Genomic DNA, 13827 nt, shown 5'->3' with positions numbered 1-13827 from the left:
AGTGTACCAAACATTAGGAACACCTTCCTAATATTGAGTTGCACCCTTCCACTTTTGCCCTCAGAAAAGACTCAATTTGTTGGGGAATGGACTCTACAAGGTATCGAAAGCGTTCCACAGGGATGCTTGCCCATGTTGACTCCAATGCTTCCCACAGTTGTGTCAAGTTGGCTGGATGTCCTTTGGGTGGTGGATCAATCTTGATACACACAGGAAACTGTTGATCGTGAAAAACCCAGCAGCGTTGCAGTTCTTGACACAAACCGGTGCGCCTGGCACCTACTACCATACACTGTTCAAAGGCAATTAAATATTTTGTCTTGCCTGTTCACCCTCTGAATGGTACACATACACAATCCATGTCTCAATTGTCTCAAGGCTTAAAAATCCTTCTTTAACCTGTCTCCTCCCCTTCATCTACTATGGTTGAAGTGGATTTAACAAGTGACATCAATAAGGGATCATAGCTTTCACTATAAAGCCTTAGTGATGCAGTACCCAGCAGTGTTTGTGCTGTGGGTGTCTCCAGTCTCCAGTTGAGAATCCTCAGGCTAGTGTGGAATGATACCTGTCAATAGGGCTTGTTTGAGTTGGACCAGAGGAATGTGGGTTAAAGTTAGGGTTAACCACTCTCCCAGTAAGTTAACTGTCTCAGAGAGATGTCTCAGTTTGTCTCAGATGCTCTGTAGTGTACTAACCGTGGTGTCTGTGGAGATAAATGCCACCATCTATTCAAACTAAACATGATCTATCTTAAATCAATATAATCCAAGGAAGCATTTGTTGAAACTAGTTTTAAATTGTCAACATAAGTCAGAGAAAGGAAAATAGCATGTATTTCAGAGCTTCGTATTTCCGTCAAGCTGGGCTGAAAAGTGCTGGATACCCGTTTTTGCTAATGCACAGTATTTATCGATTCATTAATTGTGGGAGGGTCATCGTTTAGCCCTGCCCACTTACACACACCTACTTCTGAGCTCCTCCCACCCCATTAGCTGTGTGACGTACGCAAACCTTTTTATGACATCATGTACATACACAGCTGGAATTATTATGAGATTAGGAAGGCTTAAAGCACACTTTAACGTTTGTAGTTGCAAAAACATTTCTTAGAGAAAGGTATTCTGTTATGATTGCTTATGAAAAGGTAGCAACTAACTCTCAAGGCTTTCAAGCGCACAGCAGATCTCCTACTGACATTGGATTACATTTCTGTCTTTGTTGTGATGCATTAGTGAAGTCTGGTCTCTCTCTCTCCTCCTCTTCCTCTCTCTGCAGGGTTTGACTGGCCCTACTGGAGATGAAGGCCCTGATGGTCCCCTTGGACAGAAAGTGAGTAACTAATCACTAATGAGCCCTTTAATGTTTCTGCTTCAGAGACTCTCAGACAGCCTGGTCCCAGATCTGTTGCTGCTGTCTTGCCAACTCCTTTGGTCATTGTCATGCCAGACAGCACAATCAGATCTGGGACCAGGGTAACTCTCAGCCGGGTGACTGAGCCAAGCTGCTGACCGTCCATTCGCCCACTGTGTTGGCAGGCAAGACAGCAGGAATTACAATTACAACCCGTAAAGTAATTCCTCATGACAAATGAGCTTTAATCGCTGATCCCTGATCCCTCCCTGCTGATCCCTGATCCCTCCCTGCCAGAGTTCTGGGTAATCTCTGTGGGGAACCAGGCCCAAGCATCAAGAGTCGTGTTCATTAGGGCACACAAAGAAAAACATTTGAAAATGTTTAGCAACGGAGAACAAAATTAGTGTTTCTTATTGGATGAGTCCACTAATTCCCTCCCTATTTTTCTTCTTCGTTTGGTGCCTAATGAACAGGACCCAAGCCTTGGGGGAACATTTGCTGGGCCAAGTGCACCTTGCATAGCTCAGGCTCTCAGTCACAGGATTAAACTGGAAGAATGTTAATTCAGTCTGTGAAGTCTCTAGTTAAGTTATTACTCAGACGGCTTCATTTATCTAAGAAGGAAATTGGCCAGAATATTCAGTATAAGAGTCAAAAGGATACGGAGTAGGATGCTGTTGGTGTGTGTTTTTGATGAGATGAAAGCATGTCTTTATGGATAAATACTTTGATGTTTTCCACACGCATAGTTTGCTAAGTCTCTAGTTAATGATTTTACTCAGATAGCTTCATTTGTCTTAGAATGAAAAATACATTGGGGAGACTATTACAGCACAGGAAAACAAAAGATGCAGACTTTTGTTGGTTTGTGTTTGGTGTGTGTTTGGTGTGTGTTTGGTGTGTGTTTGACAATGTCTAAGGATTTAGAAATGTGGCTAGATAATTACAGTATAAGAATACAAGTCGTGTGAGAATATATGCAGCAGATGCTTTTATCCAAAGCAACTTACATTTTTAGTATGTCTATGTGGTCCTGGTGGAAATAGGAAAGGATACTGAATTCTGTTTGTGTGTACATGATGAGCTAAAAACATGTCTTTATGGAGAAAAATACTTTTATGTCTTCTATATGCATAGTTTGCTTTGGGTGCTGGATGGGGGATGATTAGCTCACAGTACATATTAGACATTCTCTTTATAGTTGACTCATGTTCACTGTGTTTTCAAACTGACATGCTATGTTACTTTGTTTCAGGGTGAACCCGGGAAACCAGGACCTCGTGGATTAGCTGTGAGTTACATTATTCTCTATGAACCACTCATTCATTAGTGGAATCAGTCCATACTGAAGACTCAGAGCCATAGAACATTCTGCTTTCCCACTTCACATGAAACATAGCTTCTAAGGCTTATTGATGAAGCCTTCATAAAAGCCTTTATAGAGCCTATAAAGATGCTATAGTACTTTATGTCATTGGCTCTTCTGGTGTTTCTGTTTTTCTCCATAGGGCGTTGGAGACGATGGACCCCCTGTAAGTATTTTACAGTCTTATTAATTACACATTCACACATGTATTAGACCTTTACAGTACAGTATCTAGTAAAATGTCTGTTAACGTTCACATGAACCATGGTAAGATACCTTGATGCGTTCGGAAGGCAGCTGTGTGGTGTTGAAAACCTTTCAAAACTGTATGAATGATAAATTAGTACAGGTCATCATTTTCACTGAATTACTTGTTTCTCTGGACAGGGACCCCCAGGGCCAGGAGGCCTTCCGGGTCAATTGGGCAAAGGTGGATCCCCTGTGAGTATCAGTGACTGACCCTCATCATCTAACGATCCTCATGACCTATCGATCCTCATCACCTAAACGATCCTCATCACCTAACGATCCTCATGACCTAGTGATCCTCATCACCTAACGATCCTCATCACCTAACGATCCTCATGACCTAGTGATCCTCATCACCTAACGATCCTCATCACCTAACAATCCTCATCACCTAACGATCCTCATCACCTAACGATCCTCATGACCTAGCGATCCTCATTACCTAACGATCCTCATCACCTAACGATCCTCATCACCTAACGGTCCTCATAACTGAACGATCCTCATGACCTAACGTTCCTCATGACCTAACGATCCTCATCACCTAACAAGCCGCAGGACATATAGATCCTCAGTCAGGACATGGTGATTCTCTATGTGGACAGTGCTTGAATTGGGCCGGAACACACCGGTGCTGAGTATCTGCACCTTGGAACTTTTTACTGCTTGAGTTCCAGCACCTGAATATAAACAGTACTGGACCCTAAAATGAGTACCAGCTCCTATTTCAGTCCACTTCAAGCACTGCATGTAGATAGTTTGGGAGCTGGAGTCTTATGGCCAAATACGTCTGATTGGATGTACTCCACAGGGGGCTGCTGAGGGGAGGACGGCTCATAATAACGGCCGGAACGGAGCGAATGGAATGGCATCAAACACCAGGAAACCATGGAAACCATGTGTTTGATACCATTCCACTGATTCTGCTCCAGTCATGACCCAATTAAGGTGACACCAACCTCCTGTGATGTACAGTACCTCCTCCCTCAGGAAGGTCAGTCAAAAGGTGAATGAAATGGACCATACCTGTTTGTTTGATCTGTTTTCTATGTCCGTTACCACAGGGCGCTATGGGAGTGAGAGGACCAACAGGACCTGGTGGATCAGCAGGGCCTAGAGTGAGTAGTGTCACCGTGTTACGTCCCCAGTTGATGATACGTTGACCAGCACATCCAGAGAATGTTGTGAGCTGTTAGTGTGTCATGTTGAACTGGCATCTACTCTTCCTAATCAACTGATTAACTATTCTCAAAATGATGTGTTATTCAGGGTGCAGCAGGGATGCAGGATTTGAGTGCAGAGCTGGTAAGACTTTGTTCCTTCAATACAACTTAGTGCCTGGCATTACACGTATGAGTGATTCTCTGACCTTGTTGATTTATCCTGCTGCTGTTTAGTGCCCTGGTGCCTGTCCACCTGGGACACCTGGTCATCCCGGCCTCCCTGGCATGAAGGTGAGTCAAGGGTCAGGGGTCAGGGGTCAAGGACAGTGCATGCCCTCACTAGCGTACCATATTAAGTTATGTAATGGATAAACGTCCTCAGTGGTATGCTAGTACGGCCATTGGAACGTAGCCAGTGGTGTATTGATAACTTGGTCTCATAAGTCATCATTTATTGTGTTAATGGTAACCATCGCTGGTTCAACCAACGGCCTCACAGAAGTCATTGGTTTAAATCTATTCTATTGTCTTCACAGTTAGTATAATGATAGTCTAACAGTGATATGTGATAGTGATTGGGGAGGATGTTTAAGCTTCATGGTCTTCTGTTTTCTAGGGTCACAAAGGAGTAAAGGGGGAAGGAGGAGAGCCTGGGAAACAAGGACACAAGGTAAGGGGTTACATTTTATACACTTTCAGAGAACTGAACAAAAGCCTACACTACATTCAAATATCCAGAGAACTAGGCTTAGTCTGTTTCTGGAAATCCAGACCTAGATGTTTCCATGACATAGAATGAGCTTGAAGCTTTGTAGCTGCAGTGGTCTCATCTCTTCATGTGATGCTTCATGAGATCAGCTTTACATCTTGACTGATATTCAGATCAGACATTACGAAATACTATTAAGAAATACTCTCTCTGCTACTTCTCAGCTGTCAGTATCCATCCAATCAGGGTCTGAGATCCATCTAGTCAGGGTCTGAGATCCATCCAGTCAGGGTTTGAGATCCATCCAGTCAGGGTCTGAGATCCATCCAGCCAGGGTCTGAGATCCATCCAGTCAGGGTCTGAGATCCATCCAGTCAGGGTCTGAGATCCATCCAGCCAGGGTCTGAGATCCATCCAGCCAGGGTCTGAGATCCATCCAGTCAGGGTCTGAGATCCATCCAGCCAGGGTCTGAGATCCATCCAGCCAGGGTCTGAGATCCATCCAGTCAGGGTCTGAGATCCATCCAGTCAGGGTCTGAGATGATATGTTGCCTGAAGGTAATGACACCTCATTCCCTACATAGTGCTCTACTTATGACCCCAGCCCTCTGGGAATAAGGTGTCGTTTGGGACGCAGACCATGTTAGTCATGCAGGGGTTATGGTTGATATGGAATGCCATGCTAACACATCCACATTCAGCCCTGTAATGCTTCCATACATCCATATACATGGGAATCAGTTCAGCTCTATGCCCAAGTCACTTCATCACCTAGTGGCCTATAACGCCATTCACTGTCTGTCTAGAGTCAAACATGTATCCATCGACTGTAAATGACTTTCTCCCTGTACATAATTCAGCCATGCTTATTGGCTCTATTGAAGGGTGTCTGGTGTAGTACATGGATGCTTTTCCCTCACAAGTCAAAGGGTGTTGTCTCTGACAGCTGATTGAACTCACAAAAATTTTTTGGGCAGTGGCACATTGGCAGTGTGATCAGCGGTAGAGTCGATTTCATTGAAAAGTGTGTCATGAATCTCTGAGTAAATGAAGCTATAGCAACATTGATTTAAAGTCCATGTGAGTTTTATTGCGGCCATTAATGTTGTTTTGAAACAGCTTCCATTTGAAATCCATCTTTCTATCCTCCTATACCTACTAATGTTTTCATGTCTCTGTCATACGGTGTTGTTCATCTTCCTGATGTCTTCATGTTACTTCTCTCTCTAGGGTGAAGAAGGTGACCAGGGAACCACAGGGGTCCTCGGATCCCAGGGCCCAAAGGTTTGATTCGTTCATTAACATCCCTTTATTTTAACAGATAATATAACACATTGTCTACAGTGATAATATAACAGATTGTCTATAGTGAGAAGATAACAGGTTGTCTATAGTGAGAAGATAACAGATTGTCTATAGTGATAATATAACAGATTGTCTATAGTGATAATATAACAGATTGTCTATAGTGATAATATAACAGATTGTCTATAGTGATAATATAACAGATTGTCTATAGTGAGAAGATAACAGATTGTCTATAGTGATAATTTAACAGATTGTCTATAGTGGTAATATAACAGATTGTCTATAGTGATAATATAACAGATTGTCTATAGTGATAATATAACAGATTGTCTATAGTGATAATATAACAGATTGTCTATAGTGATAATATAACAGATTGTCTATAGTGATAATATAACAGATTGTCTATAGTGATAATATAACAGATTGTCTATAGTGAGAAGATAACAGATTGTCTATAGTGATAATATAACAGATTGTCTATAGTGATAATATAACAGATTGTCTATAGTGATAATATAACAGATTGTCTATAGTGATAATATAACAGATTGTCTAGTGAGAAGATAACAGATTGTCTATAGTGATAATATAACAGATTGTCTATAGTGATAATATAACAGATTGTCTATAGTGATAATATAACAGATTGTCTATAGTGAGAAGATAACAGATTGTCTATAGTGAGAATATAACAGATTGTCTATAGTGAAAATATAACAGATTGTCTATAGTGATAATATAACAGATTGTCTATAGTGATAATATAACAGATTGTCTATAGTGATAATATAACAGATTGTCTATAGTGATAATATAACAGATTGTCTATAGTGAGAAGATAACAGATTGTCTATAGTGAGAAGATAACAGATTGTCTATAGTGATAATTTAACAGATTGTCTATAGTGATAATATAACAGATTGTCTATAGTGATAATATACAAGATTGTCTATAGTGATAATTTAACAGATTGTCTATAATGAGAAGATAACAGATTGTCTATAGTGACAATATAACAGATTGTCTATAGTGATAATTTAACAGATTGTCTATAGTGAGAATATAACAGATTGTCTATAGTGAGAAGATAACAGATTGTCTATAGTGAGAAGATAACAGATTGTCTATAGTGAGAAGATAACAGATTGTCTATAGTGAGAATATAACAGATTGTCTATAGTGAGAAGATAACAGGTTGTCTATAGTGATAATATAACAGATTGTCTATAGTGATAATATAACAGATTGTCTATAGTGATAATATAACAGATTGTCTATAGTGATAATATAACAGATTGTCTATAGTGAGAAGATAACAGATTGTCTATAGTGAGAAGATAACAGATTGTCTATAGTGATAATATAACAGATTGTCTATAGTGAGAATATAACAGATTGTCTATAGTGAGAAGATAACAGATTGTCTATAGTGAGAAGATAACAGATTGTCTATAGTGATAATATAACAGATTGTCTATAGTGATAATATAACAGATTGTCTATAGTGAGAAGATAACAGATTGTCTATAGTGAGAAGATAACAGATTGTCTATAGTGAGAATATAACAGATTGTCTATAGTGAGAATATAACAGATTGTCTATAGTGAGAATATAACAGATTGTCTATAGTGATAATATAACAGATTGTCTATAGTGAGAATAACAGATTATCTATAGTGAAAATATAACAGATTGTCTATAGTGATAATATAACAGATTGTCTATAGTGATAATATAACAGATTGTCTATAGTGAGAAGATAACAGGTTGTCTATAGTGAGAAGATAACAGATTGTCTATAGTGATAATATAACAGATTGTCTATAGTGAGAAGATAACAGGTTGTCTATAGTGATAATATAACATATTGTCTATAGTGATAATATAACATATTGTCTATAGTGATAATATAACAGATAGTCTATAGTGAGAAGATAACAGATTGTCTATAGTGATAATATAACATATTGTCTATAGTGAGAAGATAACAGATTGTCTATAGTGAGAAGATAACAGATTGTCTATAGTGATAATATAACAGATTGTCTATAGTGAGAATATAACAGATTGTCTATAGTGGTAATATAACAGATTGTCTATAGTGAGAATATAACAGATTGTCTATAGTGGTAATATAACAGATTGTCTAAAGTGATAATATAACAGATTGTCTATAGTGATAATATAACAGATTGTCTATAGTGAGAAGATAACAGATTGTCTATAGTGATAATATAACAGATTGTCTAGTGAGAATATAACAGATTGTCTATAGTGATAATATAACAGATTGTCTATAGTGAGAATATAACAGATTGTCTACAGTGACAGTTAGTGATAGTTTGTCTTTCTGCTGTTGTGTGATTCCAGGGTCCTCAGGGAATCAGAGGCTCCACTGGAATGATGGGGCTCAAAGGTGAACTGGTAAGAGTCACGCATTGAAGTGAATTATATTTCAATCCTGGCTCGCTGAAACATGTTATTTGCGTTGTGTTTCCATCCTTTCTGTCAGTGTAATGCTAATATACCTCTTGTGTTGTGACAGGGAGCACGAGGACATGATGGAGATCCAGGTCCCCAGGGTGTTGCAGGAGCCACTGTAAGTATTCTCCCATAATCCCCTTCTCCTGTTCATTATGATTTCACTAATGTTAGATCTCTGGAAAGGTTTGTTTTTCAGAAATACAACACTGTTTACGTGTCATTATGTATTGTTCTCAATTAACAAAATGATTAAACATCTCTGTAAAAAGGTTTTGTCTTACAATATGTTTACGCTGTATCTTTTTAGGGTGACCAAGGCCAGAGAGGCGTGATGGGCGAGTCTGGTCCTAAAGGTGATGAGGTGGGTATCAGAATACACCTGCCATGGTTTCACATGGCCAAATTGATGCTTGTTTTTAGTCACTGTCTAGGGTGGTGGTGATGGTGTAATACTGATGCCCTGATTGGTTCCTTATCCTATTGTGTTGTTGTCTAGGGATCTCAAGGTGGAAGAGGCATCACAGGTCTTCCTGGGCCCAAGGGAGAGGGTGTAAGTATTACTGTACCTGTACTGCTTTATCTCAACATAAACAATCTGTACCTGTACTGCTTTATCTCAACATAAACAATCAGTCTTAGTGGTGGGAAACGTAAGCATATCATGTCTGTTGTGTATTCATAGACTCTTAGAACCATTTAAGCCATAGAACCATTCATAGAACCATATAACCTTCTTGGAACATTAACACTTGTCATGGAATAATTGTTGTGGTTCTTTTTTCATGTCTAGGGTTTGTCAGGTGTGGATGGCCGTGAAGGTATTCCTGGAATGCCAGGTGGAAAGGTATGGAAATGATCTACTATAAGATGTTTATACGTTTACAACTGTTCATAAATGTTGTGTTGACAGAGGTAATGTTCTAGTTTTGCTGTGTGCTCTCATACGTCTACAGTGATTCTTTTTTGCAGCAATTTCTATTGGGTTGGCAACGGAGATCACGGCATCCTGAAAAGTCCACTATAGAATGGGATTCATACTGGTTGAACAGAGGAATCAGCAGGAGTTGTCAAGTCAAGTTAAGGTTACAACTGTGATGTCAACATTTCATCTTAACTCACGTAACTCTCTTTCTCCACAGGGCACCATTGGCAAGGCTGGCTCTCCCGGGGAGGTGGGGCTTCAGGGACTTCCTGTAAGTATGACCTTTGACCTCACACTAACAGGCGTTCTGATTGGTTGCGCCTGTGTAAACTCCTCAGCCTCCCGTATTCTAATCCTGATGTGAAATAACAACAATAATAACATGGGATAATTGTTTCTGATTGACCGCCACCATTCTGTAGGCTATTTTGTTTTACAAACATTTTAGATTTTCATGTTTTCAACAACATCTTTGAAATGGATAATAAATGGATGATTGTTTCTGTCAAATGTATTCTAGGTATTTACATGATCATTCTTGTTACTGTAGATTGATTTTGTTTGACAATATTGTGTCGCCTCTCTAGGGATTACCTGGTTCTCCTGGCCCGAAAGGAACTGGTGGTGAGAAGGTAGGCGTCATAGAGATCTTATTAAATGAGTATTCTAATTCCTAATTCTATGGTAGGCATCATGATGACATCACAAATCACCCACAATGCACCACTTCTATCAATGAATCTACAGCCAATAGGCATTACTCTGTGCCATAAACTCAAGCCATCTGACAAATAGAGCTCATCTGTGTCACTGAGGAGCTGCAGCTGGATAGCAGCATGGGTACACTGACCTGACAGTTCTGACCCTGACCTGACTGTTCTGACACTGACCTGACTGTCCTGACCCTGACCTGACTGTCCTGACTGTTCTGACCCTGACCTGACTGTCCTGACACTGACCTGACTGTCCTGACACTGACCTGACCCTGACCTGACTGTCCTGACCTGACTGTTCTGACCCTGACCTGACTGTCCTGACACTGACCTGACTGTTCTGACCCTGACCTGACTGTCCTTACCCTGACCTGACTGTCCTGAAACTGACCTGACCTGACTGTCCTGACACTGACCTGACTGTCCTGACCTGACTGTCCTGACCCTGACCTGACTGTCCTGACCCTGACCTGACTGTCCTGACCCTGACCTGACTGTCCTGACCCTGACCTGACTGTCCTGACACTGACTGTCCTGACCCTGACCTGACTGTCCTGACCCTGACCTGACTGTCCTGACTGTCCTGACCCTGACCTGACTGTCCTGACTGTCCTGACCCTGACCTGACTGTCCTGACCCTGACCTGACTGTCCTGACCCTGACCTGACTGTCCTGACCCTGACCTGACCTGACTGTCCTGACTGTCCTGACCCTGACCTGACTGTCCTGACACTGACCTGACTGTCCTGACACTGACCTGACTCTGACCTGACTGTCCTGACTGACCTGACTGTCCTGATCCTGACCTGACTCTGACCTGACTGTCCTGACACTGACTGTCCTGACCCTGACCTGACTGTCCTGACTGTCCTGACCCTGACTGTCCTGACCCTGACCTGACTGTCCTGACACTGACTGTCCTGACCCTGACCTGACTGTCCTGACACTGACTGTCCTGACCCTGACCTGACTGTCCTGACCCTGACCTGACTGTCCTGACACTGACTGTCCTGACTGTCCTGACCCTGACTGTCCTGACCCTGACCTGACTGTCCTGACACACTGTCCTGACCCTGACCTGACTGTCCTGACACTGACCTGACTGTCCTGACCCTGACCTGACTGTCCTGACCCTGACCTGACTGTCCTGACCCTGACCTGACTGTCCTGACCTGACTGTCCTGACCCTGACCTGACCTGACTGTCCTGACTGTCCTGACCCTGACCTGACTGTCCTGACACTGACCTGACTGTCCTGACACTGACCTGACTCTGACCTGACTGTCCTGACTGTCCTGACACTGACCTGACTGTCCTGATCCTGACCTGACTCTGACCTGACTGTCCTGACACTGACTGTCCTGACCCTGACCTGACTGTCCTGACCCTGACCTGACTGTCCTGACACTGACTGTCCTGACCCTGACCTGACTGTCCTGACTGTCCTGACCCTGACTGTCCTGACCCTGACCTGACTGTCCTGACACTGACCTGACTGTCCTGACCCTGACCTGACTGTCCTGACCCTGACCTGACTGTCCTGATCCTGACCTGACTGTCCTGACCTGACTGTCCTGACTGTCCTGACCTGACTGTCCTGACACTGACCTGACTGTCCTGACACTGACCTGACTCTGACCTGACTGTCCTGACTGACCTGACTGTCCTGACACTGTCCTGACCTGACTGTCCTGACACTGTCCTGACTCTGACCTGACTGTCCTGACACTGTCCTGACTGTCCTGACATTGACCTGACCTGACATACTTAATCTCAGACACAGGGAACTCAGTTCTGTTAGAGAAGATACTAGAACAAGGAGTGGAAGCAGGGCGGTAGCTCCACCCCACTCTCTCTGCAAGTTTCGGCCAAGTCAATGGGCCAAATGTCCCAAAACAGTAATGAAAAAATCTGCACACCGGAACAAAGTTCCTCGTTAGTCGTGGCATCCCAGTGTGTTGACAGACACTACGATACCATCCTATGGGACGTGTATCTGTCCAAGAGAGATGATGACATAAACTCTGTTTATGTTGCTCTATTTCAGGGTGGCTCTGGAGAGCCAGGTCTTCTTGGAACAATGGGATCTGCTGGTAAAACAGTAAGTCCAAATCAAATCAAAGTTGATTTAAAATACATTTCAAATTGTCTACACAGTAACAAACGGTTCATTGTGATGTCTCTCTGTAGGGAGAGCAAGGAAAAGCAGGAGATCTAGGACCCATTGGACCAATTGGCGGACCAGTGAGTATCCTGTCATTTATTATATTTCCAAGCAGGCAAAGCTGTTTTTATGATGTCATCACAACCATATTACAACTGGTAGGAATTGGGTTGCAGTGATGTCATTGATGTCAATGATGTCATTGCAACCAGTTTTGCCCGCTGGGTTCCATTTTAATGTCCTTTATCGTGCGTTATTGTCCAATAAAACAAGCCTTCTCTTCTTCTCTCTTGTAATTTCCTTTGACACTTCTCTAGGGAGACAGAGGAGAACAAGGACCAGCCGGTCCTCCAGGCAAACCAGGAGCCAGGGTGAGTTATTGTTGTTGTTGTTGCTGTCTCGATGCTGTGTGTCTTTGTGCCAGGTATAGTATGAGGATTGATGAATGGAAACATACTTTGTAACAATGACTCAATGATGACAATGTTAGGCTGGAACACCAAGATTATTGAGAGAGAGAGAAAGAGAAAGAGAAAGAGAAAGAGAGAGAGAGAGAGAGAGAGAGAGAGAGAGAGAGAGAGAGAGAGAGAGAAAGAGAGAAAGAGAGAAAGAGAGAAAGAGAGAAAGAGAGAAAGAGAGAGAGAAAGAGAGAAAGAGAGAGAGAAAGAGACAGAGAGAGAGAGAGAGAGAGAGAGAGAGAGAGAGAGAGAGAGAGAGGGAGAGAGAGAGGAGTGTAGACCTGGCTGTGGTTACAGAGAGTGTGGACCTGGCTGTGGTTACAGAGAGTGTGGACCAGGCTGTGGTTACAGAGAGTGTGGACCTGGCTGTGGTTACAGAGAGCGTGGACCTGGCTGTGGTTACAGAGAGCGTGGACCTGGCTGTGGTTACAGAGAGTGTGGACCTGGCTGTGGTTACAGAGAGTGTGGACCTGGCTGTGGTTACAGAGAGTGTGGACCTGGCTGTGGTTACAGAGAGTGTGGACCTGGCTGTGGTTACAGAGAGTGTGGACCTGGCTGTGGTTACAGAGAGTGTGGACCTGGCTGTGGTTACAGAGAGTGTGGACCTGGCTGTGGTTACAGAGAGTGTGGAACTGGCTGTGGTTACAGAGAGTGTGGAACTGGCTGTGGTTACAGAGAGTGTGGACCTGGCTGTGGTTACAGAGAGTGTGGACCTGGCTGTGGTTACAGAGAGTGTGGACCTGGCTGTGGTTACAGAGAGCGTGGACCTGGCTGTGGTTACAGAGAGTGTGGACCTGGCTGTGGTTACAGAGAGTGTGGACCTGGCTGTGGTTACAGAGAGTGTGGACCTGGCTGTGGTTACAGAGAGTGTGGACCTGGCTGTGGTTACAGAGAGTGTGGACCTGGCTGTGGTTACAGAGAGTGTGGACC

At 42.8% G+C, this 13827-nt stretch overlaps 1 protein-coding gene across 1 annotated transcript in view; it reads left to right on the top strand.

Annotated features, from left to right (window-relative positions):
- LOC311116326 (uncharacterized protein) overlaps window positions 1–13827 on the top strand; it is a gene marked incomplete at both ends in the record, with an annotated part of 35490 nt that overhangs the window by 9113 nt on the left and 12550 nt on the right. The window contains 19 exons of the mRNA XM_084191419.1: window positions 1279–1332; window positions 2612–2647; window positions 2865–2888; window positions 3110–3163; window positions 4036–4089; window positions 4241–4276; window positions 4369–4425; window positions 4751–4804; window positions 6074–6127; window positions 8527–8580; window positions 8702–8755; window positions 8948–9001; window positions 9137–9190; window positions 9431–9484; window positions 9780–9833; window positions 10150–10194; window positions 12323–12376; window positions 12466–12519; window positions 12757–12810. Of these exons, the coding sequence (XP_084047545.1) occupies window positions 1279–1332; window positions 2612–2647; window positions 2865–2888; window positions 3110–3163; window positions 4036–4089; window positions 4241–4276; window positions 4369–4425; window positions 4751–4804; window positions 6074–6127; window positions 8527–8580; window positions 8702–8755; window positions 8948–9001; window positions 9137–9190; window positions 9431–9484; window positions 9780–9833; window positions 10150–10194; window positions 12323–12376; window positions 12466–12519; window positions 12757–12810 (954 nt within the window). The remainder of the gene's footprint in view (window positions 1–1278; window positions 1333–2611; window positions 2648–2864; window positions 2889–3109; window positions 3164–4035; window positions 4090–4240; window positions 4277–4368; window positions 4426–4750; window positions 4805–6073; window positions 6128–8526; window positions 8581–8701; window positions 8756–8947; window positions 9002–9136; window positions 9191–9430; window positions 9485–9779; window positions 9834–10149; window positions 10195–12322; window positions 12377–12465; window positions 12520–12756; window positions 12811–13827) is intronic.

This window comes from Coregonus lavaretus, assembly GCF_964263955.1.
Source record: "Coregonus lavaretus genome assembly, contig: HAP1_SCAFFOLD_584, whole genome shotgun sequence".
Taxonomy (NCBI): Eukaryota; Metazoa; Chordata; class Actinopteri; order Salmoniformes; family Salmonidae; genus Coregonus; species Coregonus lavaretus.
Note: the sequence above shows the minus strand (reverse complement) of the source record. Positions and strands in the feature narration are given on the sequence as shown.